The 24,013-nt window shown below is 40.4% G+C and overlaps 2 protein-coding genes across 10 annotated transcripts; one reads left to right on the forward strand and one right to left on the reverse strand.

The window, feature by feature from the left end:
• Positions 1-699: 699 nt before the first annotated feature.
• On the reverse strand, positions 700-20,824 carry HNRNPK (heterogeneous nuclear ribonucleoprotein K). Of its 7 annotated transcripts, none has more exons than XM_068667991.1 (16): positions 20,685-20,824; positions 18,418-18,496; positions 18,233-18,312; positions 17,434-17,543; positions 15,999-16,055; positions 14,408-14,451; positions 13,417-13,490; positions 12,726-12,853; positions 11,573-11,701; positions 10,781-11,088; positions 9,814-9,868; positions 5,948-5,998; positions 2,657-2,678; positions 2,497-2,579; positions 2,004-2,173; positions 700-1,221 (listed from the first exon to the last, which is right to left on the reverse strand). In XM_068667991.1, exons 3-16 carry the CDS (start codon positions 18,279-18,281, stop codon positions 1,188-1,190), a joined length of 1,314 nt encoding a protein of 437 aa, XP_068524092.1. In that variant the 5' UTR covers positions 18,282-18,312; positions 18,418-18,496; positions 20,685-20,824; the 3' UTR covers positions 700-1,187. The 7 variants fall into 7 exon arrangements, with proteins under 7 accessions (XP_068524092.1, XP_068524097.1, XP_068524096.1 ...); XM_068667996.1 differs by lacking the exon at positions 20,685-20,824 and adding an exon at positions 20,386-20,525 and having other exon boundaries at positions 700-1,160; positions 12,726-12,839; positions 13,418-13,490; positions 17,434-17,531; XM_068667995.1 differs by lacking the exon at positions 20,685-20,824 and adding an exon at positions 20,386-20,525 and having other exon boundaries at positions 12,726-12,839; positions 13,418-13,490; positions 17,434-17,531.
• RMI1 (RecQ mediated genome instability 1) lies at positions 20,656-23,678 on the forward strand. 3 transcript variants are annotated; one of them, XM_068667986.1, is made up of 2 exons: positions 20,656-20,797; positions 21,246-23,678. In XM_068667986.1, exon 2 carries the CDS (start codon positions 21,274-21,276, stop codon positions 23,131-23,133), a length of 1,860 nt encoding a protein of 619 aa, XP_068524087.1. In that variant the 5' UTR covers positions 20,656-20,797; positions 21,246-21,273; the 3' UTR covers positions 23,134-23,678. The 3 variants fall into 3 exon arrangements, with proteins under 3 accessions (XP_068524087.1, XP_068524088.1, XP_068524089.1); XM_068667987.1 differs by lacking the exon at positions 20,656-20,797 and adding an exon at positions 20,839-20,991; XM_068667988.1 differs by lacking the exon at positions 20,656-20,797 and adding an exon at positions 21,032-21,136.
• The last annotated feature ends 335 nt before the right edge of the window (positions 23,679-24,013 follow it).

Here is a 24,013-nt window from a genome sequence, read left to right on the forward strand (position 1 = left end):
TAAACAGTTTTATTATTACTTAGGAAGTGAAATTAGAACTGGTAAACTATAAATACAAACGCGAAGGTATTACATGAGATATCCAGAGGCTTCATCTTTTTTAATTTCTCACATATTTCCTACGGAATTCAACATACAACAGGGAAATCAAACAAGGTTAAGTTTTGAATACAATGAAAAACAAGTTACAGAGTTATATACTGTCGATTTGCCAATTTATAAGAATATCTACCTTATACAAATGAAAGCTCTGAAAACAACTAGAATTCATTCCGTAATGGTACACCAACTGCCATTTCTAAGTGTTATTTGCATTAAGCAAGCTGCCTAAAACCAGGTGTACTTTACCACTGTTTAATCAGTGACATCACAAAGTTTTAAAATATTTTATTTATATACTGTCACCAATATATATATGTACTCCTAAGAGGGCCAAACACTTGCAAAAAACTCAAATCTTACACAAGGTTTGCATGAGTATTTTTGCATTTTTCCCCAAACAGCAAAGCTGAGCCATTGTTTTCACACAGTTTCTTTAATTTGTCAAGAACACAGAACTCCATCTATTATCAAAGAAGCGTAAGAGCAAGCTTAACAGCCACTTTCATGTATGCATTTTCTTGTGGGGAGAAAAAATGAAGAGTGTATCAATTTTAGATATTACCTTATGTAGATCTAAAGAAAGATGACCACCAAGAGTAGGTTCACTAAATTTATTTAAAAATCATAAAACGTTTCTTACAAAAGAGCATTACATTCTGCACACTGCTCTCAAAGGATGCCAGGAACACGTGGACTACCACCATTCTCCCCCCTTCAAAAAAGTACAGTGTACATAAAAGCAGGGTGTTCACAATAGTTACAGAGAAACATTACAATTTACCACCAACAATGAACAAAAATAAAATTCACTCTCTCTGCTGCTGTTTCAAAATTTCACATTAGTCTCGCGCACCCTTTCCCTCCCCCCAAGTATTTGTAAAGAACTAAAACATTACATCTGGTGGACAGCAAAGATTCCACTACACCTCAAATGCAGAACACCTATGAAGCAGAGGAATGTTGGCTTTTTAAACAGAAGCAGATAAAAAAAAAAAGGTTGCAGGACTCCTTCAGTTCTTCACTAGTCTTAGAAAAACTTTCCAGAATACTGCTTCACACTATAAAAAAGAAAAAATAATCTTGCATTAGAATCCTTCAACATCTGCATACTGCTTCACACTATAAAAGAAAAAAGAAAAAAGCATGTATTAGAATGATTGACCATACATCTTGCATCAACATTCATAATGACATTCTTAGAAAAGATTAAATTACAAATTTGTAACAAATGTAAAAATAATCGTAGAAGATTAATGGCTAGAAGTTATACATATATGAATATTTTAGGCACATTTAAATATTAGTAATCTAAAGCCAACGTTAAACAGTAAAATCTACTATGATAGCTAACATGTTTATAAAGACAAACTAAGCAAATTATATCTGAACCTGTTAGTATTTGGCAGAAAAGACAAAGTAATGCCAGCAAGGTGTGAAATGCTGCATAACAGCACCAAATCGATTTCAACTTGTCCTGTAGAGGCATGATCTGTGCCATATGGCAGACTGTGATTTGTTGTCAATTTAGTTATCTAAAAACAACAAAATCACTAGTCTTCCACACAGAACTAGACCAACATCCACTGAAATCTTCTATATTTTCTACAGGCTCTATGTAATTTATTACAAGTAGCTTTTTTTTGCAGCAGTTTTCACCACAGAAATGAGAGGACAGCTTGGTTAAGGTGTCTTCCAGCAAGATTAGTTTTGAGGGTGTCTTCATTTTAGTTAGAATGGAGAACAGAAGAGAATCAAGGCAGAACTACCACTGGAGAGGTTAGGTTCAAATAGTTACTTAAAACCTGCCTTCTAAAAACTGTATCACAGAGAACTTCAGAATGTAGCAGGAAGAAAGTCAGTGTAAAATCAACAAAAAGGCCAACATCAAGCTTTTAACTTGCCTGTTCTGCAGTAAATACTGTGCATTTTGTATCTGGTCCTGTGTTCCTGTAATAGTTATAATCCGATCTTCTGAGCCTTCTAATGGTTCATCAATTTTGATCGAAGCTCCTGACTCATGACGTATTTGTTTGATTCTCTGGCCTCCCTTTCCAATAATAGATCCTGCCAACTAGGGGAGAAAACAAAAGCAGTCACTTCCTGATATTTCTTTATGAAAACAGAAACAAAATTCCCAGCACTATTTCAGTAGCTTCTGTGACTTCAAGAGCTGCAATAGCAGTTTACTGTTTAAAAGCCTCAAAACATTCCCTGCAATACTAAGCATAGAAATGCAGCTGAGATTAAATGAGCAACCACTTGCTCTAATTTAAAAAAAAAAAAAAAAGTTACATATACCATTACTCAATATTAAGTATTACTAAAATTGTTCTGTGCATCTCTGACTTTTTTTTTTTTAAAGAAACAAATTGAGAGCAAATTAACTTTACTTACATCTTTGGGAATCGTTACTTGTGTTGTGATGATGGGTCCACCAAGATCTCCGTATGAACCACGGCCCCCTGCATAAGAATAGTCTGATTTAAACGTATGCATCAAGCTCTTCAGTAACTTCTTAACAAATAATGTATTAAGGTTCTATATAAAAACTTACCATATCCAGAGCCACCCTCAAACTGTAACAGAAAGAGAAAAATGCTTTAGTGAATAGCCATACTTCATTAACATCTTTTAATTTTCATTAACACACTGCTAACTGTTGAAGCTCTTTTACACAGAAATCCCAACCCACCAGCTTACTGCCAAAGGTATAGTGGGGAAAAGAGGGCAGACCAGAAACAAAAAGGGGTAGAAGTCTCACAGAATCATTTAGGTTGGAAAGACCTCTATAATCAAGTCCAGCCATTAACCTAGCACTGCCAAGTCGACCTGCCTGTCAAAACCTCTAGGAATTTGACAGAAAATGACATTAACCATCCAGCTATATCAGTTTATCAAGCAATCGTGCAAATTCAGCTGCTGATAGACAGCTCTTGATGCTTACCTACTCATGGCTGAACTAACTTTCTAATCAGGGGATTTGAGTACAGCTTTATTCACAATATCAGTGTAGCTCAGGAGAGAGGAAAGCCTCAGTTTGAGCACCAGAACTTTACCAGTGACTGTCAGTCCTCCTACGTCTTCAGGAGAACACAACTCAGCTCTAGATATAGTTCTATAACTTGTCTCTCAATTCAAACTGAACTACAGCCATTGCTGTCTTAAAACAGACAATCATGACAGAAGTTATTTCTGTTCTGCTTAAACAGCCAAGTACCAAATCTAAATCACTGTAACGAGCACTCTCGGCTTCTTTTATTTTTAGCATTTGCAGACTGGTACTTGACATCATGTATTTAATTCCATCTAGTACCTTCTAAACAAACTCATTTAATTGTTTTCCTATTAAAAAAAACATAATAGATAAGCATAGTTCTCTAGAATTCAACTGCAGAGGGACTGTGGGGGTGGCCCCTGTGAGAAGAAACCTTGGTTGTCCTTATGCCTGATACTGCCAGTTCCAGCTGGCTCCAAAACAGACCCACTGCTGGACAGAGCTGAACCAACCCAGAGCAAAACTTGTGGCACTTCTGTGACACTATATTCAAGGAAGGGTAAAAGATGTCTATCAGCTGTGAGAGACAGGAGTAAGGAAAAGAAATGTCTGAGAAACAATATTGCAGACACCAAAGCTAGTGAAGGATGACAGGGGGGCCACAGTGTGGGCAGGAGGTGCTCCAGGCACCGGAGCAGATTCCCTGGCAGCCTGTGGAGAAGATCATGATGTTGCCCCCATACTGGCCATGGATGACCACATCAGAAAATGTATTCACAGTGCAGCACACAGAGAACCCCATGCCACAGGAAGTGGATGTGTCCTGAAGGAAGCTGCAGGCCATGGAGAACCCCCAGGAACAGGATCCTGGAATGAACTGTGGACCATACAGAATAGCTCCAACAGACAGTTTTTTTTTCTGGCAGGAACTGTGTCAAATGAGGGACCCACAGTGGAGTTGTCTGTTCCTGAAGGACTGTACCCCACGCAGAAGGCACACCCTGGAGCAGCTCGTGAAGAGCTGCAGCCTGTAGGAAGGACCTGCACTGGTGCAGCTGGGGAAGGATGGTATCCTGAGGGAGAGCCTCCACTATGGAGAAGGGACAAGTGTGAGGAGGAAGGTGTGGCAGAGAGGAGCTGTTATAAGCAGCACGGCCCATCCTCCCTGCACTGCTTGGGTTGGGAAGGAGGTAGAAGACTCAGGATTGAGGGAGTGAAGTTAAGACTGGGAAGAGGACCTGCCGGAGGAAAGTGTTTTTAGTGTTTCTTTGTTTCTCACCATGCTACACAGTTTTTAAGTGGCACTAAATTAATCTTCCCCAAATCGGATGACAGTAACTGCTAAGCCATCTCCCCGTCTTTATCTCTTCCCGTGAGCTTGTTCACCTTACTTTCTCCCTCTGTCTTTTTAAGGAGGGAGAGCGAGAGCAGGGCTTGGTAAATCCGTCAGTCAGGCAGGGTCAACCCCACTACAACTACCAATTTAAAGAAGTTGTAATGCAACAATGTTTCCCCAAAAACTATTTTTACCTGCTACCTTTTTGGATCATCAAAATGGAAGTTACTTGGACCAAAATGTTAAGCTTATCTATCACAGAATGGTTGAGGTTGGAAGGGACCCTTGGAGGCCATCTAGGTCCAACCCCCCTGTTCAGCCAGGGGCACCCATAGCAGGTTGCTCAGGACCATGCCCAGATGGCTTCTCCAAGGAGAGAACCCCTCTAGGGCAACTTGTGCAAGTGTTCCATCATTTGCACTGCATGGAAGTGCTTCCTCATGATTAGGACGGCACCTCCTGTGTTCCAGTTTTTGCCCACTACCTCTTGTTCTGGTACTGGGCACCACTGGAAAGAGCCTGGCTCCATCCCCTGTGCAACCTCTCTTCAGGTACATTGATGTCATACACTGATGAGATCTCCCAAGCCTTCTCTTCTCCAGGCTTAACAATCCCAGCTCTCTTGGCCTTTCCTTGCCTGTCTCTAACTAACCCATTGTGTAATCATATCACTTAGAATTACAGATTATAACTGAGCAAAAGAGTTTGTAATAAAGTGCAAAATACAGAATACAGGACACTGCTTAAGACTTCAGGAGCTAATCAGAACAGCATATTGCAGAGGTACAAACACATCTCTGCTGATATTTACTACAGGATCACTTTTTTGAGCTGAACTATACTCCTTCCCTTTACCATTTCTGCTTCTCCTCCTGAAACTACAGGACAGCACATGAATTTGACAGCAGGTAAGTAATTACAGCTGCAGTGTGTATGTGAGCTAAGAACTGATGTTTAGTATGTGATGTTTAGTATATGATGTTTAGTACTTTGACAACTTGACAGCATGAACGTTTGAACCCTGCTGGAACTTCCATTCTTTAAACCTGTCCTTTCCAATCAAATGGAATATTCTCAAATACAAAGGATAGCACAACCCAACAGTTTATCCACAAGGTTACGTAAAAGGCTACTTAATATTCCCTGACTGGTATATGAAAAAACACAACATAATGAAATTGAACCAAAATATATAACCTAAATGTGTGCAGTCACAGTGCATCAGTTACAGAGAAAGCATTACTATTTAGAATGCTAAAATGATGTACAAAAGAAGCAATGCAACAGAAAAGTTCCTCTCTTTTGGCTGTGCTGCTACATACTTCCACATCTCTTAACATTACAAGCCTGTACAGGACTCACTGTTGGAACAAACTGCCAATAAATTTTGAGTCAGCAGAGCACTGTTAGGATTTTCAACAGACGCAAGCTGCTACTGACTATATTCAAGCTCAAGAAATTCCTTTAACAATTAACCAGCAATTTTGAAAAAAAAATAAATTGAAGACACTCACCAGCTCTGGTGGCTGCATGTCATCACAGGCATCCACATGACACTGCATCATCTTCCAGACAAAACAAAATAGGAAGAAAAGAGGAAACAGATCTAAATTTCATCCATATCATGGAGACTTGTAGGTAAATTGGCAAGCAAACACCATACAAACAGGTACAGGGAACATCTTCCTGAACTACCTATACTACCAAGGATTCAAAATTACACAACTTAAGACAATTGTAAGACTTGTTCCCTTTTATTCTCAATTCAAGGGAACTGTAACTGGTCACACTTACTTCTTCCCTCTTTCTGTGGTGTAACATTTTCCTCTTGTGCTCTTGTGACCAGACAGCTAACAGCAAAGTTTGAATAGGCTTTTTTTGCTTGTTTTTACTTTTTTTCTTAAGAACATCTTAAAGTGCTAAAGCTATATATTAAAAAGCATTACTCTGATACCAAAGTCACCTTTCTCCTATTTTATTATTATTATTTTTTTAAGTGTTTAATAAAACTAAATTAGATGCAACTTTTATGCAGTAAGAATAAGCTGGTGAACTCTATCAGTGATTACACTGATGCCAACAGCAAGTCAAGTAGCAAGGACACTGCTATTCATGTTCTATTAATTAATTTCTATGTATCTCATATAGCAAATATGCTAGCAATATACTGCTGCCTAACTACATTTAAAACACAAGATCATGGCTTTCTGTTCTTTCAGAGTTCTACAAGAAATATTGAAGAATCATCAAATAATGTTAAATATACTCTTCCTTTACCAATTTTCCACGCTTCATGTCACATTTCTTAAACATGAAGATCATTTTGCATTTTTAAATGCATGAAACTTTTCTGAAGTGTTTACAGAGATGTGTTCACATACATACATAATGCTAGGAAAAAAATCAAGAACTAAAATATCTGAAGGAGCAAAAGCACATCAAAAAAAGGAGACATGCTCCATGCAAGTTTGTGAAGATACTGTACATTTAAGAGACATATTCCAAGTAAATTCTTTTATTAATTCCCATTTTAAAAATGTTTACTATTTAAAAAGCTGTAGCACCTTAGCAATTAAGCTAAAAAGGGGAGATGGAAAATGGAAAAGAGAGAACAAACTTGCTTTGAATGCTTGTTTAAATGCCACCTCTGTACTAGTTTTGGCTGGGATGGAGTTAATTTTATTTACAGTAGCTTGTATAGTACTATGCTTTGGATTTATGATGAAAATAGGGCTGGTAACATTCAAATGCTCTGGTTATTGATAAGCAGTGCTTACAGAGTCACACTCTTTTCTGATTCTCACACTGGCCCACTAAAGAGTAAGCTGGGGATGTGCGAGAAGCTGAGCGACAACACAGCCAGGACACAACTGACCAAAGGGGTGGTATATTCCATACCACGACACTGTGATGAGTAACAAAAGCTGGGGAGACAGAAAGGGAGGGATGTTGGGAATTGCAACATTTATCTTCCCAATAAACTATTAGGCATGATGGAGCCCTGCTTTCCTGGAAATGGCTAAACATCTGCCTGCCATATGGAAATAGTGAATAAACTCCTTATTTGGCTTTCCTGATGTGCAGCTTCTGCTTTACTTGTTGAACTGTCTTTATCTTAAACCACAAATTCACATTTTTATCTTTTCAGTTCTCTCCCCATCCCATAGAAGGGGGAGTGAGTGGCTGTGTGGTGACTCACTGCCTACTGGGGTTAATGCACAAATCCTTACTTTACACCCATACCTACACGTTTGTGTTCAGTTATGCATCTGAAAGACCAATAGCGAATTAATGCATTAAAAATAAATACTGTAAAAATACTAGTTTTCAGAATACTCTTTTTAGTCTACATGCATTTGATTTGGAGTAGCTACAGATTGAAATGTATTGTTTCTGTTACAGAAACAACACAGAGCTGTTGTTCAGGAAAAACCTTCAGAACAAAGGTAATAAATCAAGTGAACTTTGTCAACAGCTTACAACTGTAAGCCAGGCTACCATGGGCAAGGGAAATTAGCATTTATCTTTTGAAGCAAAAATGAGTTATTTGCATCTCAGAATCTACAAGGCTGTCAATTCTGTCTTATCACAGGAATCCCATAGAATTAATGGTTCTACATTCAGACGTAATTCACTACTGCAAGTTTTTTCCTTTACTGGGAGAACTAGCAAAATATGAGGATTTCTGTACATTCAACATCTCTAATGTCTATGTAAAACAGAAGCTATTTTAAATATTATTTATCATCTCTGAAAGCAGCCTTTCCCATGCATTACTTAACAATTTACAATGATGTTTACTTTCAGTGTTTTGCTAGAGGATGTTTTTTTATGAAACCAATGGTGTCACAGGAAGACCTTATGTGTCCACCACGACACTTCCAACTTCAGCCTCACAATCCACACGAAAACTTCTTGTCTGCCATGTAGGATACCATGCTTATGGTTAACTAAAACTAGAAATAAAATACAATTTGTGTCAAAAAGCAGTTCTCACTTGAAGCAGACTACCATACCTGGGCATTAAGCAGCCAAAACTATGAGGAGCTTCACTGTGAATACAATTACTATTTGGAACACAAGAAGTGAGCAGACATGATTTCACTTACTTGTAAACATTCATGTCAAGAAATTAACAGTCAACCTGCTAACAGTCAGAGCAAATAGATTTTCTATTCTACCTGGAATGGAATAAAACTAGAAGACATTACTGTCTGAGAACACACCTGGTCAGGACCGTGCTCAACCAAATACCCAGGCAAGGGTGGTTTTACATGGTTTCTATGCACTGGCACAAACTTTACTAGCTGCAAGTGTGAAAACACAAAAACTCATCTTGCAAACATATGAATACTGATAAAGAACTTGAAGCATATTTCTCAATTCTTCCGATTTCTTAGGACACTGAGCAGCAAGAAGTGCAAGTCTTTCCTTTTCACACTTCTAGTGAGTATCCAGTGTTCTTGTAATATGTACTTCCAGTCTTATTTCCACGAGGAAGTGTGTAAAGCCCATTTAGATAGCCCAATTTGATGCCTCCTCTTTTTTGTGCATTCATTTAATAATACAGAAATTTAAGATCTCATTTGTCATCTTAAGACAAGTGGCCAACAAAGTTTAGAGAAAAAAGTTAGGACAAACACCTGTAATTCTCTTTCCAGGAATCTAATACAACTGAACATGACTGCTGGGGAAGCTATACTCAAGAGTACAGCACAGAAGGGTACCCTTCTGAAGCTTCCATAAGTTATGAGATTTTTTTCTCCCCTCAAGCAGATGTTAGCATTAACTTGATTAAATGTGCCTAATTTCATTTAGCATTCAACTTACTAGTGGCCCTGGCTCCATAACATATGGAATTACAATAGCTTTTGCAACCACAGAAACCATCAAATAGACAAAAATTGGTTAAAAGAGCAATCATCTTCCAAGATCACCTAGAGCTCTTCATTGGTGCTATTCTATATTCTGTGTTATTCTCTGTTTTCCAAGATATGCATTAAGAATGCTTCTATGAATTAAACAATTTAAGAGAACTCTTCTGACATGTTTTCTTCATCTGAGAAGCCTACCAACTCCTCCTTCTTCCATTCTTTTAAAAAAATAGCCAGTGCAAGAAAACTTACACAATAGAGCAAAAGTCAAACTTTGTGTCACTCATGGTCAGGAAAAAAGAAAGAAAATGAATCACATCTCAGATACTCTTTATCCTTCAAACACACCTACACAAAAGGGATCATTTTTATGGAAAAGTCATTCTGATCACATCAACATTTCAGAACTATGCACGTCCCCAATTTAAGTGGTTGTATTCAGCAATAGCATATTCAGGCATTCAGCGTGCTAATGAAATGCAACTATACAAATATTAAGATCCTACCATTCCATCATAACGGTCTCCTGGTCTGCCCCTTCGGTCATAAGACATCAGATCTCTAAAATGAAAAAAGCAGCAGCAAATAAGTGACATTTGTCCTGGTTTCAGTTAGGACAGTTAATTTTCCTCCTAGTAGCTGGTAGGGTGCTATGTTTTGGATTAGGATGAGAAGAGTGCTGATAACATGCTGATGTTTTAATTGTTGCAGAGCAGTGCTTACACTAAACCAAGGACTTTCCAGTTTTTCACTCTGTCCTGCCAGTGTGCAGGCTGGGGGTGCAGCAAGAGCTGGGAGGGGACAGACCCAGGACAGCTGACCCAAACTGGCCAAAGGGGTATTCCATACTGTATGGGGTCATGCTGAACAATATATACGGGTGGCTAGCCGGGGTGGGGGGCCGGCTGCTTGGGGTTAGGCTGGGCATCGGTCAGTGGGTGGTGAGCAATTTCATTGTGCATCATTTGTTTTGTACACATTATTATTACTGGTACTACTATTATTACTATTATTTTTCTATCTTAATAAACTGTCTTTTACTGAACCCAGAGGCTTCACTCTCCCATTTCTCTCCCCCATCCCAGAGAGGGGGTGGAGGGCGGGGTGAGCGAACGGCTCTGATGTTTAGCTGCCAGCTGGGTTAAACCACAACAACATTGTAAACTAGTATTATATATTCTAATTCAGATTTTTACATTCATGAGTCTCATACGCCTTTATTTCTAACTAATTTAGCCAAGTCATGAACAACAAATGGTATTACACAACTACTGATCACATTCCTAGCAGTTTGCTACAGAGTAGCGAATAAATTCCCATACTTTTCCAAATACTCCAGAGCAATAATACGAGCACAATCTTGCATAATCACCACCAACACTGAAGTGTGAAACAAACACTAGGAACATGAATACAATTCAGTAGACGGTACACAACTTGAGTTTCATACAACACCTTTATGCACCAACTCACCCGCCACGAGGAGGTGGAGGAGGAGGAAGAGGAAGATTACGAGCTCTGCTGCCACCTCTGCCCCCACGGCCTGGCGGAGGTGGTGGAGGTCCTCTGCGAGGGCTCATATCATCATAATCTCTTCTCGATGGAGGCATGGGTCGGCCACCACGACCAGGAGGCATTCGATCAAAACCTCCTCTCCCACGCATCGGAAAGCCTACTGGACGTCCCCGTCTATCATCAAACATCATCGTGAAGCCACCATAGTCATATGTTTCATCATAGAAATTGGGATCGTAAGGCTGGGCTCGTCCTTTAATCGGAGACTAAAACAAATAAAAAACCACCACCCCCCAGTTAGCACTTAATTATAATTAGCACAATTTAGTTAAATATATTACACGTATCAAAGTGAACTTAGGCATTTTGGAACTTATTCTTGATTTCACAATGCTGATAAGAAAGGAGAAGATAATGTGTTTTCCTGGGAACTTAGCTACGACAGAAAAACTGCTGTTGTGTATCAGTGGTACTTGTCTCCCTCTCTGATTTTTGAATTTTAATGACAGGCAAGGCATGAATAATGGGCCACTAGTACAAAAAAAATGCTTCCCTCTCTTGTAAGTTGCAGCACAATTCCAGGAAACAGCAGTAATTTCAAGGAGTGGTAATAGTCCAACACTTTGTTGCTTGAAAAGTGGGAGGTACTGAACTCAAAATGGAAACTGGTAGATGCAACGTTCCAACCACATAATCCCTAGCATTCATGCATGCCAAAGAAAGAATAAAATTAAGTTTAATGAACATTACCTCAGAGATCAGATCCAAAATAATCTTGATACATTCAACAACTCTATCAGGTTTTCCACCAATAAGCACCACTCTGTCAGTTGAATGAGGACAACACTCCTGGAAGAGCTTAATGGTAGTCTGAGTGTTCTGTTGAAAAGAAAAAGAAGTGAAGATTTAAAAAAAATATAATTAAACAACTTTATAAACTTGTCAAAAATAAAAATGGGTTAAGATGCATATTAATTGGAAAAATAAAATCAATCCAAAAGACAATTGAATTCCTAATCATTTCCAGTGCTTGCTTACTTGTTTTCAAGCTCCCACAACAAATTTGATTTTAGGAATGCACATTTTTAAAGCTTTGTGATTACATCTTTTTGTCTGAAGAAGGAAAAAGCTCAATTTTTCCTCCTCTTTCAATTATGCCTTATGTTTGCCATTTTTCAATTAAATAGTAGGAAAAGGATCACATATGCACTACAAGCTCACAAGTTTTATTAACCTTCACCTGACAGGAGAAACATTTTTTTGATACAAGACAGCAATGTTGCTGGAATTATGTCTAGCAATCTTGCCTTCCTCAGCCCACACAAACGTTTGTCAGCTTATACCTGAACTGACCTGAAATGGCCTCTGACACAATGCCACCGAAGGACAGAGAACACAGGTCTTTAAATCCACAGAGACAATTAATTCTTTTGGACATTACCTCATTCTTTCACTTAAAGAAAACAATGGTCTTCAAGTTTCAGAGTGATATGCAGACATATACCGAACTACCACCATGAGAAATTTGTGGAAATGGAAAAAAAACTAACTCATTTTTCATATCCAGCTATTCCAAAGAATCTCATCTAGGCAGCAGTTCCTTTTAGGAGGAGTGATGAGCACCATTTTCATCAAAAATGATGCTTTATAAATGTTACTCCACCACTAACACTGCTTAAAAGATTGAAAATAAAGTTTAAGTTCTATTACTAACCACCTCTTTATTTCTGTAGGTTTGCATTGAAGTTTCAACTCAGATTCCTCTCAGAACACAAAAATCACATATGCAGTATGTTCAAAAGGACTTTATGCACAGAAGATACTTACACTTGCTCTTCATGAACACAAACCACTAAGCTATTTATAGAACAGAATTTGAATCAAGAAGAACATAGAACAGTACCTCTCTGAGTTCTTTGATTTTAGCACCCTTGACACCAATAATTCCTCCTGCCAGACTTTGGTGAATAAGAAGTCTTAATTCGCAGTCGAAGTCGCTGCCTTTGTAGTGTTGATACTGCATGGAAGACGCATAAAGAAGAAAAATAAAAATGTTAGCCTCGATACATTAAAATAATGATTTTGGGTTTTGTTCAAGATTTTTCTCCCCACCAGACATGGTGGTATAACTTGATTTATTGATTATATACCTGTATTTCCCTTGACAGACTAGCACCACGCCTGAACATGAGCTGATGTCAGATCAGTTTTCCTTACTTTTATTACACTGCACAACATTCCATACACATTTAGGAAGATACCAGACACTCTTGTGCTTTCAAAACCAAGGCATGATACAGATTACAACAGAGCTAACTTCAAACTAAGCCTATTAAGAGGTAATTGTTCAAAAATCAACAGGGAGGGCGAAGGCTGTTCTAAATATTCACTTAGTAATTAAAGACCCTCTCTGTCCTATACCAAAAAAGACACCATCGTGTAGTCAGAGAATCACACCGTCACACCCCTTGCTTAAAAGGGTTTTGTTGTTTATTTTCTAATTTCATGTATTAAAGTAAGCAGCATATCATCTAGAATGATCATTTTAAAAGCTAGCCTCATACCTCTAAGGAAGGAACATGTTAAGATACATACCTCTTCTAAAGTAGGGATAATCTTCTTCAAGATTTCTCCAATTGTCTCTATATCCGCACTTATACTCAAGATGCTGTCAGAAGCCACAGTGCCAGACAATACGGAGATGGTGGAAAAGAAAAAGTAAAAGTAAATTTTGTATTCATACACAATATTCTAACAAGATTTACTACACAGAAGAACTTACAGTTAATATTCCCCGTTTAAAGTAAACCTGTTTACTGAATTTAGAACACATGCATCTTTCTTTGTTTATGCCCAATACGTATGGTTGATACATTTAAGATTTGGTAGGTCTTGCAGAGAAAGAGAGAGAAAGAGAGAAAGAAAGAGAGAAAGAGAGGACTTTTGGAAGGGCTCAGATTAAGTGGGCAAGAAATTGACGCAGAACTGAAAGTAGAAGTGAATATTCATGTTCCCCGCCACCACTAATTTAGGATACCCTCGCTATTACATTGGTAAAACTGGCACACCTTCTCGTAGTAAAAGTGGGGATATGCAAGTGGTGAACACTGTATCTGGAGTAAGGTTATGAGACCAGTTAGAAATTAGATTACTAATGGGCTCTGCAAGAAAACAAATACAAATGCAAGACAAAAAAAAGACAACACAAATGAGAAGTGAAGGAAAGTGAACCAGAGTTAGCATTTCATCAGAAATAATTATGAACAGGCAATGTTGAGGGAGCAAGGTGGGCCACAAAGACAGAGCGAGAGACTACTTTGAAACAATCTGATTTACAATGCAGCGAATATGCAACACTTGAAGCTGTGCTCCTTCCATTGAAATAAAATTAGTGGATTGTTTGGGTGGGCAACTCACGTAAAAGTTCAGTGACAAAAAGACTTAATGGGGAAAATAAGACAGAAAACTTGAAAAAAACAATACACCGTCTATAAGGGGATACTATTTAATTATATAAAAGGCAGGTAATAAAATACATTTCTCTCTTTCTAATCAGGCAGTGAGGCATAAACTGTTGGGACATACCGCTCGGGGCCACTGCTGTCTGGGACTGAAACACTGGCATTGTACTGCATTGGTCATTGGCGTTCGTGGATGTTGGCATTGGGCATGGGTATTCAATCGGAAGTTGTCAAGTATGGTACCCGTTTGGCAACGAGCACATTTTTGGGCATAGCCAACCAGGGTTTTCACATGGGCGTTCAGGGGCGGATGGGCCAACGTCATGGTGGGCAACGCAGGGGCAAGTCGATCCAGTACATGGGCAACGGAGATATATGGCCAAAAAAACAAGGAGAGGGAAAAGGGGGAAAAGCAATAAATTTTAATTTAATACAAACTATACTCATTACTCTCAATTAATGAAACAAGCTTAAGTTGTTCTGAAGACTAACACAATAACGGATTGCTACACCAACTGTGGCTTAACAGTATGGACCTTAAAAATGAGTCACTTGATCTGACTGAACTACTTTTTACTGTTATCGTATGACGTTTCAGTAAGCAGGCTGGCTCATGAGGGTAGACACAAAACCTGTCGAGAGTGGTACTACTGAATCCTCGGGCAAATTGGGAAAGTTAAGTTTTCCAGACCACGCTAAATTATCTGGACTTAGGTGGATGTATTGATTTTGACTTTAAAAAAAAAAGAAGGAAAAAAACGAAAAAATAAAAGAAAAAACCATTAGCTGCCGAAGAGAGCGTATGTATGATTCCTGACCATTTCAGCTTCAGCCTCAGTTCTAGGAAGCTAGGAAGTTGCTGTAGTTTATGACCTTAGTTGGAACTGATTTGCAATGACATATTACCAAATATTGTGTTGAACAGAGTACTGCTTGAAAAAAATTGTTGAAATTGTAGCTGATGTTAAGTACAAGAGTGTAAACAAACAGAATTTAAGAAGCGTTGCCAAGTTTTATAAATATGTAACATTAACGTAGAACATGTGTCTAATCACAAGAGTCAACCCACTATAAAATGTGAATAGGCATATAAGTCATGACTTTAAAAATGCTTCAAAGTAATAAAATGTTTCTTCGCTGTTCTATACCTATACCCTAATCAAGCGAATTTAACAATAATGCTTTTCTGTTTGGTGTGCAAGCTGTCAAGGAACAGATGGGCCATTTTGGGGGGTGGGGTGGGAGGGGAGGTTGTTTTTGTTGGTGGTGGTGGTATTTTTTTTTGTTTTGTTTTTTTAAAGGAAGTTGAAGAATTCCTCTATCACTGGGTTAAGCCAGCCACCTGCAATGGTTTCAGTAGCACTGTAATTGATTCACACATATGGGAAATGGTACAATTAAGGGTTTTAAGCTTTGTCAATATTTCTCATTAGGATGGTAACTCATTTGAAGTGTGTAATTTAGTGGAATCCTATTCAAAAGAGAAGAGGTTTAATATAAACCTCTCCTCCCACACGAGTCAAGCTGGGCTTTAATTACAGTACAAACTGAAGAACTGAGTTACCTACTCTAACAAGTATTACAAATGGCTTGTAACTAGAATATTGATGCCTAGAGTTGAATTGTCCCATTTCTAAAAATGCACGCAACCAAGCTTTCGATGTAGTGCTCTGAAAGAATTGGTGTTAAATTAGTTCAAACTCATATATACTCACGTCTGTACGAAGTGCCTTAATATTTTTGCCACCTTTTCCAATCACTGCTCCAGCGTTCTGGAAAAGAGTTTTCAGAAGTTACACTTGGCCAACACAGACTATATCCAGAATAAGAATGATACATCTATTTTTGTACTACCCTACGCTACCCTGTCTGCTGAAGAGGGGAGGGGAAGGGAGAGAACAGGCGGGTACTTGTTTTTCTTTTGAAAGCTTAAAATCAAATAGAAACGAATTGATAAAGCCTGTCCATAAGAAAAAAAAAAGAGACCAACGGCTCTTATCACTGCACTTAACTAGAAGAATATTCAGTTTTGCAACCAGTATTATTTAAATTCCAAATTCAAGTTTCTAGACAATTCCACCTATGTTAGAACGGTCTCATAGTTGAGACCATTGACTTAAAAAAAAAAAAGGATTCAATGAATGTTATGAACATCAGTGATTTCCCTTATTTATTATTTTCTTTTTAAGTATTACGTTTGGTCAATTTTGCACTGCAAGTGTTTCTTGACAATTTCAGGGGCTACTTTTGTTTATACCTATGTAAGACAACTGACTTTTCAGGTTAGTACATTTGAAAAGGCGACTGTTAACATCTCCTTTGTCTAAATTTAGGTTTCTAAAAAAGCATCGGGAATAAACTAGCAGGTATTAAAGAAGAGTAATTGCAAAACTGCATTTTTACCAGATTATTTTAAGGACTACATGCAGAAAGTATTGCTTTTATTAAATGGTTCATACCTGAGGCTAACAGCACGCAAATGTTTCCACACAACTTGACTATTGGTCAGAAATGCCACACAGAGTTAAGATAATATTCCCTCATGCCAACAAAAAAACAGTGAGATACTTCAAACAACATAAATAATGTTTCACAAATGTAAACAGTAGATGAAATTCGTACTTGGCAACTTTATCGTAACAGTTCACACACTAGCTAATGAAACTATTGCTATCCTGCAGCATTACTCCCACATTGCTTCCTGTCTGTGCATTTGAACAGATTTAGGAAATTGGTCAGGGAAGAGTTACTAAGATCCCAGACAAGTTCTCATCTTACCTACTGTACTTAATAATCACTAGCTGATCGTTTTTCTCAACCGCTTCCTTTCTGAAGACTAACACACAATCACCCCCCTTGAAATAACAACCTCCCACTTAACTGTAAGAAAAACAGCTGTTCATTACTGCCGTTTTATTTTTTCAGAAAGTAGAGCCCTTAAAAATAAATCTGCAGATCCTCAATGCCTTACCTTTTGAAGATCACTGAAGAAAATTCTATCACAATACTATTCTACTACTACCCGTGCAAAACGGAAGATTTTATTACTTATATCAATGTTCTTTCTGAACATACAACCCAACAGACATTTTGTCACCACTGACTTCAGCAACACAATAAGCAACAACAGAATAATAATAAAAAGCATACCTTGCTCTGAAGCAGGATGCGCAGTTCAACCATCTCGTCTGTGTTTCGGGATCTTTTGAAGGCCTGTTCTTCCTCCATATCTTCTGCAGGACGTTTGCCTGTAGAGAGGTCCATAGGGGGGAAACACAAACATTTATTTAACTTTCTAAGTCATAATAAAATGGAATGGAAGTCATGTTCATGCTCTGTATTCCTTGCACATTCTTTCCTATTAGCTCAGCATTAATTTCTGATATCTACTTTAAGTATCCACATCAGGGAAATAGGTTTTTACTTTATGAACCTACATCCCATACCTACATTAGTTGTCGATGTATAACACACTTAGTCACATTCACAACATGCTGTTTAAAACAGTGCAGCACCACCTGACTTTTTTTTGGTAAACACAATTGTAAAAAATCTTGCAACTAAAAAGTTCAAAGGTGGTTTGTCCAACACCAAAATAATGGTGAAATAACAGGAAAGCAGTGTTTCAAAAACTGTTTGGAAAAACTGGCACGAACCAACTCAACACTAACACCCTAACTTCCTGCAATGAACAGTTAAAAAACATGCCTAATAGCATTTTTACATACTCACAGCTATGTATGCTCTCTCTAAAACATGTCCACAGAAAAATTATGTTTTCATGCTTCAAAAGTACGTAATACATGCTAATCAAATATGAAAACATTTAATGCAGAATGCAAAACTAATGCTGAGAAAATAATATTTCATACAATTAAAGCATTAAAAATATTTTTAAAATATTTTGAAGAGTCCTTTCTAAAAAGAAATAGTCCTTTAAAAAATTTACCATTTGTCTCAGTGTTGGTAAAGGTCTCCTCCTGTTGTTCAGTCTCCATTACCTCTTTTTCTTAGGTGGGCAGACAAAACCTGTTGGAAGAATATTAGAGCTAGCATACCTATTTTGTGAAAAGGCAAATTGCCCATTTTACTAAAGGGAAAAAGCGAAAAGAAATGCACGCTTCTGGAACTTACCGCTGTTATATATCCTTGCAGAGAAAAACTCAAGTATTCTGGGCGGGATCAAAATCCAACAGCCTATTGCTTCACGAGCCTATGAAAACAGCATAGATTAGTTGCGTCTGCTCATTTACGGCTATGATTCTCGCTACAGACAGAAAAACAGAGGTTTGACCTGAGTTTCATTGCAGGGCTTTTCTTAATAAATGAGAAAATGTACCAAGGCCAAACACACCACTAAGAGGAAATATACAAGTGTGTAAATTTACAGATAATCAATTACAGTCTGAATTAAGACAGTTTTCAGTCATTTGCTAGTTTTAAGTAATTTTATTTACTAACAAAGATTTTTGGATACTTAGAATACAGTTCCTCTATTTTCAACATGCTATATGATACATGTCTAGAATTCACTTTTTAAAAGGATGCTGCGTAAAAATCTGTTCCTGATGTCAGTTCTAAACAATTTCCAATCAAAAAAAGTTCTCTGGTATCTGTCAGCATTATTTTTTTTATTTTTTTTTTTTTTAATCCATCCTGTATCAATGTACCAATAGGCTTTTCAGCATACCTTCTTTTGTTTAGTCCATCTGGGAACATTTCTAAGTTACATTAAAAGCCCAGATAAGAACAGATTATTTTACAGTTTATTCTTTCCAAAAACATATCTCTACAATAGCACTGCAAAACAAACCTGTATCTTAAACGGTATTTTATTGTTTAATTTGAATTTCCTCAGGAAAAAGTCGACCCTCACTCTGGCTTCCACGAAGGTGAAAACTGAGACAGACTCAACTTTTTAAACGCACTCTCTGCTCGTTGTTCATTTGTTATAGTTACCTCGTTTGTGCAGTCTAACAACAGGGACTGCTGAGAGGCATTCAGCCTACCACAGCCAGCCGCTGCTGAGCAACTGCCTTCACAGAACACGCTGGCCTTTCCGTGCATGCTTAATGTGAGCTAACGGAGCCTCTGCCACGCGTTGCCAAAACACTAATACGCGTGAGGAGAGCTTTTTACAAGGTTCAAATAGCCCTTTTGGACCCTGGTTATTTTACTTCTGACCATCCCAGCAATCTGAGGGCTGCGCGGAATGGCACAAGACGTAATACCCCTGTTCAGGGCTTAATCTTTTCCGCTCCTGCGTGCTTATCCCCTCCGAACCGTGTGTCCCCCCCAGTCACGTGTAGTGAAGGTGCTCTCTCCCTCACCGCGCTCTGCAAATCGACTTTGTGGGATTAGCCCGCCGAATGCAACGCGGGTTTTTTTTTTCATTATTTATTTATTTTTTTTCTTACACATATATATATATATATATTTAACCACCGAGAGGGCAGAGTGCCCAGGCACGGCAGCACCCAGCCGCAGCCCGGCCGCTCCCCTCTCCCCGCCGGTCGGTGCGGCGGGCGGGGCGGAGGCGGCGTTACATAACCCCGCAGCCCCGGCCTCCCCCCCCCCCCCCCCCCCCGCTCCCTCCCTCCCTTCCCTTTCTATTCCCATCCCTTCCCCTCCCCGGCGGCGGCGGGGACCAGCAGACATGGCGGCGGCTGCAATGGCGCCCGCCCGCTGCTAGGCGGAGCCGGGAGCGGAAAAGCCGCCAGCACCACGCGGTCACAAGGAGACTTCACCCCCCTCCCTACCCCTCCCCACACACAACCCCACCGCCACCTCCCCACCGCCTCCCCCCCGCCCAGGCCCGCACAAAAGAAGCCGCCCGGCGGCGCAGACCCGCCTCAGGGCCCCTCCGCCTGCAGCAACGGCGCGGGCCGCGCCCAACCGTCCCCCAACGGCCGCCCCTCAGCCCCGTCACGGAGTTACCGGGGGGGGGGGGGGGAGGGAGAGAGGAGGCGGCGGGGTGACCCCGCTCCCCTCCTCCTCCTCCTCCTTCTCCTCCTCCAACGGAGGGGCCCTCAGGGCGCTGTGCCCCCCGCCCAACCGCCTCAGCCCCCTTCCTCCGCCTCCTCCTTCCCCCCCCCCCGTTACCTGCGGCCGCCGCCGGCCCCGCCGCGCACGGGAGAGAAAGGGGAGCAGCCCCCGCCGCCGCCAACGCGCACAGCCCTCAGCGCCGCCGCCCCATTGGCCCCGCCGCGCCCCCCCGCCGCCGCCCCATTGGCCGAGGCGCCTGCCCGTCAGCCGCCGGGGGGCGGGGCCGGCCCCGCGCAGCCCCGCCCTCCGTGCGGGCCCGCGGCGCGGCGGGGCCCGGCGGCCCTCAGCGGGGCAGCGCCCGCTGCTCAACGCCGCCCCGCGCCGCCCCCCGCCGCCCCCGCGCCGCCCCACCTCACCTGCCGGGCGGCGGCCGCGAACGCGGGCGGCGGCGAAGCGAAGCGTGAGCCGGGCCCGGCCGCCGCGAGAGAAGATGGCGCCGGCGAAAACCCCGCCCGCTGCACAGCGCCGGGTGGGAGGGGGCGGGGGGGAGGAGGAGGAAAGAGGGGAGGGGGGGGGGGGGGGGTTGGGTAGCGGTGTTCTCGCGAGACTTGAAGCCGCGCGAGGCCGCCATTGGCTGGCGGTGTGCGCGGGCATTTCGGGGCCGCGCTCCCCCCTCCCCCCCCCCCCCGCCCGTCAGCAGCCGGCGGCGGGACCGGGGCCGCGGTGAGTGCGGGGGGGGGGAGGGGGGCGGCTCTGTGGGGAACTGCTCGGGTCATAACGGTTAGAATGTAAATTTGAAATCGGTTCTGCGTTAACGCTCTTACAATGCTTGAACTGCGAATCGAGGGCACATTGCTGCATTGTACCAGTGAGAGCCCTGTCATAAATTCATAATAATACTCATAAATTGTCATAAACTCGGCTACTTAAAGAGAATAAACGTGTCTTTTTTCCTTCTTCTTTTTTTTTTTCCCTAGTGATTTCGCTCCTCTGGCTTAAAAGAAAATGTCTACACTTAACATTGCAGCGAGAGTGGAAACTTGGCTCTCATCCGCGTGGCACGTGAAGGTTCCTTTGACGTGGTTGGAAGCGTGCATTAACTGGATCCAGGAGGAAAACAGTGGTAGTAACTTAAGTCAGGCGCAGATTAACAAGCAGGTGTTTGAGCAATGGCTCCTTACAGATCTGAGAGATTTAGAATATCCGATTTTGCCTGATTGCATCTCGGATGCTCCCAAGGGAGAACTGTCTGGCTTTTACTCCATACAGATCGATTCACTGGTTGATGTTAGCCAGCCAGCATATTCCCAGTTGCAGAAGGTAAGAGGGAAGAGTACTGTGAACGAAGAAGTCACAGCCAGTACTCAGGCATTCCCGAAGCCCTGGGAAGCAAAGCCTACTCGAATGCTGATGCTGCAGCTGACTGATGGGATACATCAAATTCAGGGCATGGAGTATCAACCGGTGCCAGTCCTCCATAGTGATCTTCCTCCAGGAACAAAAATCACTTTACACGGTAGTATTGCATATCGTCTCGGAGTCCTTTTGCTTAAACCAGAAAATGTGAAACTGCTGGGGGGTGAAGTGGATGCTCTTCTGGAGGAGTATTCCCAGGAAAGAGTCCTTGCTAGACTAATTGGAGAAGCTGAGAACCCCAATTCTGTTGGACAACCTGGTCATGAACAAATTGTTCTCAGTCCTATGGATGAAGTAGAACAAACTCTAGGCCCTTCAGATGAAGAGCTCTTGGCCGGTCTTGATGAAAATAATGGAGTTATTTTAAACAACGAATCATCTTTAGAAAGTGGATACTGGAGCAGAAGCAACAATTTTAATACAGCCTCAGGTTCACTCCCTACACGCAACGAAAATATGTTGCAACAGGTGTCAGTAAGTTCTCATTCACGTGAACAAACTCCTGTGGAGTTAAATGATTTTCCTTTGGAAGATGACATTCTTCTGGAAGAAGAGATCCAAAGAGAGCTGGAAGAAGTCCCACCAGTGGTCACAAACAGAAGCATCGATTTAACAACTGAGAGGATTCCACAGACATATAGAAACTCCTGCAATTCATCTTTAAATGGCACTTCTGGAAGAGATGAAGGGCCTGAAAGAGATAAGCCTATAGAAGCTACCAGCAAGCAAAAGACTTTTGGAAGAACAGTATCTGCTGGAGATGGCAATAGTACAAAAGGCTTTCCACAGCATAACACTGCACATCAGGCCTGCAGCTCTGCATTTTTTTCTTTGGAAAATCCTCGTGAAGAAAGGCAGAATAATAAAGACACCGATGAGAGCAGATGTAAATCCCATCACGCTTCTGACAGCAGGCAGTTACACAGTGATCCTGTATCTTTCTCAAAAACTGATCCAGAAGCAGATCAGCCAAAGCGTGATATGCAGACCATTCCTTGCAGAGCAGTAGAGGCTCGTGACCTTGATTTAGATTCTCCACCTTTCACATACCTTTCCCTTCTCCTTGCAAAGAAACCGGAAGCTGTCACAGTTGTGAAAGTTAAGTGTTTTATTGTAACTCTCACTGGAAACCTCAAGAGCAGTAATGGGTCCTGGGGTATAAAGGCAAAAATTTCTGATGGTTCAGCTTATCTTGAAGTAAATTTTGCTGATGATATTCTAACAAGTTTGATAGGATTTTCAGTGCTTGAAATGAATACGTTGAGAAAACATCCAGCTTTACATGGGAAAATTAAGGATGGTTTAGAGAAATGTCAAAAACAACTGATAGATCTCTGTTGTTTGATGACTATAGAGTTTAATCCATTTCAGTCTAAAGCCACTGTTTTAGTTCTACAGGATGTTGATACAAGGCATCTAGAACAATTGAAAAAACGCTTAAATAAATAATGGTCTGCAAGTTTGCACACGTTACATCTAAGTATTTTTTCCCAAGGGCCTGTTGAAAGTTAAATTTCAAGGCTAAGTGGTATGCCTTTTCTCAAGAAAAATAGTAGAAAAACTATTTCCACTCTTGGAGGAGGAGACAACTTGAAGAGGAGGAATTTAGCAGCTTGTTTCTTACGGTGGTGGTATTGAAATTAATAATCAAATAGTTCCAGCTTGATTTAAAATGTTCATGCACCCTTTTCATTCAGCAAAATCTTACGCGTCCTTAACTGGTGATCTGGAGGAGCAGACTGTCAGGAAGTGAATAATAAATAACAAACCAGCTCTTTCTTGCAATTTTTGAAAACAGGTTACTTACCTGATTTTTTAAAGGTAGCTCTAGGAGGAAAACAGTTGAGTAAATTTAAACAAAGAATTATTAATCAGATGTGAGTACTTCTGATTATGCCAACTTGATACAGAGTGTGCAGGAACCTGAAGTGTAGAAAAGTAAAAAGTATTTCTTACAAGTACTTACGTATTTAAAAAAAAAAAAAAAAGAAAAAGGCAAACATAAATGGGATAAAAAAGCTGAAAAGCTGTGTACTTTAAAAAAAAGGGGGGGGGGGAGGGCAAAACCAAGCTAAAAACTTCAGCAAAAATCTTTAAATCTTTTGTTACAATCATTCCTTTCTGTTAATAAATGGAGAAATTTTATTATGATAGATTTTTGGCCTGTTGATGTTAATGACATTAATTTTGAGTCTTATTCATTAGCTCTTAAGTTATTGCTAATCGAATCTCTCCAAAGAGTATTTAAAATATTTGTGCTACAAATCTGTTGTGTACTTAATATTGGTCTTATTTTTTTATTATTATTTTAGCTTTTAGAATGTACAAG

Source organism: Anas acuta, chromosome Z (assembly GCF_963932015.1).
Source record: "Anas acuta chromosome Z, bAnaAcu1.1, whole genome shotgun sequence".
NCBI classification, from domain to species: Eukaryota; Metazoa; Chordata; class Aves; order Anseriformes; family Anatidae; genus Anas; species Anas acuta.

Bases quoted from the DNA above. Each gene is read 5' to 3' on its own strand.
- HNRNPK (XM_068667991.1), bottom strand. From the start codon at position 18,281: ATGGAGACTGAACAACAGGAGGAGACCTTTACCAACACTGAGACAAAT. The intron at 17,544-18,232 runs GTAAATTTTTTA...TCCCCCCTATGG, and splicing joins TACCAACACTGAGACAAATG to ACCTCTCTACAGGCAAACGT. The intron at 2,580-2,656 runs GTAAGTTTTTAT...CGTTTAAATCAG, and splicing joins TGAGGGTGGCTCTGGATATG to ACTATTCTTATGCAGGGGGC.
- RMI1 (XM_068667986.1), top strand. From the start codon at position 21,274: ATGTCTACACTTAACATTGCAGCGAGAGTGGAAACTTGGCTCTCATCC.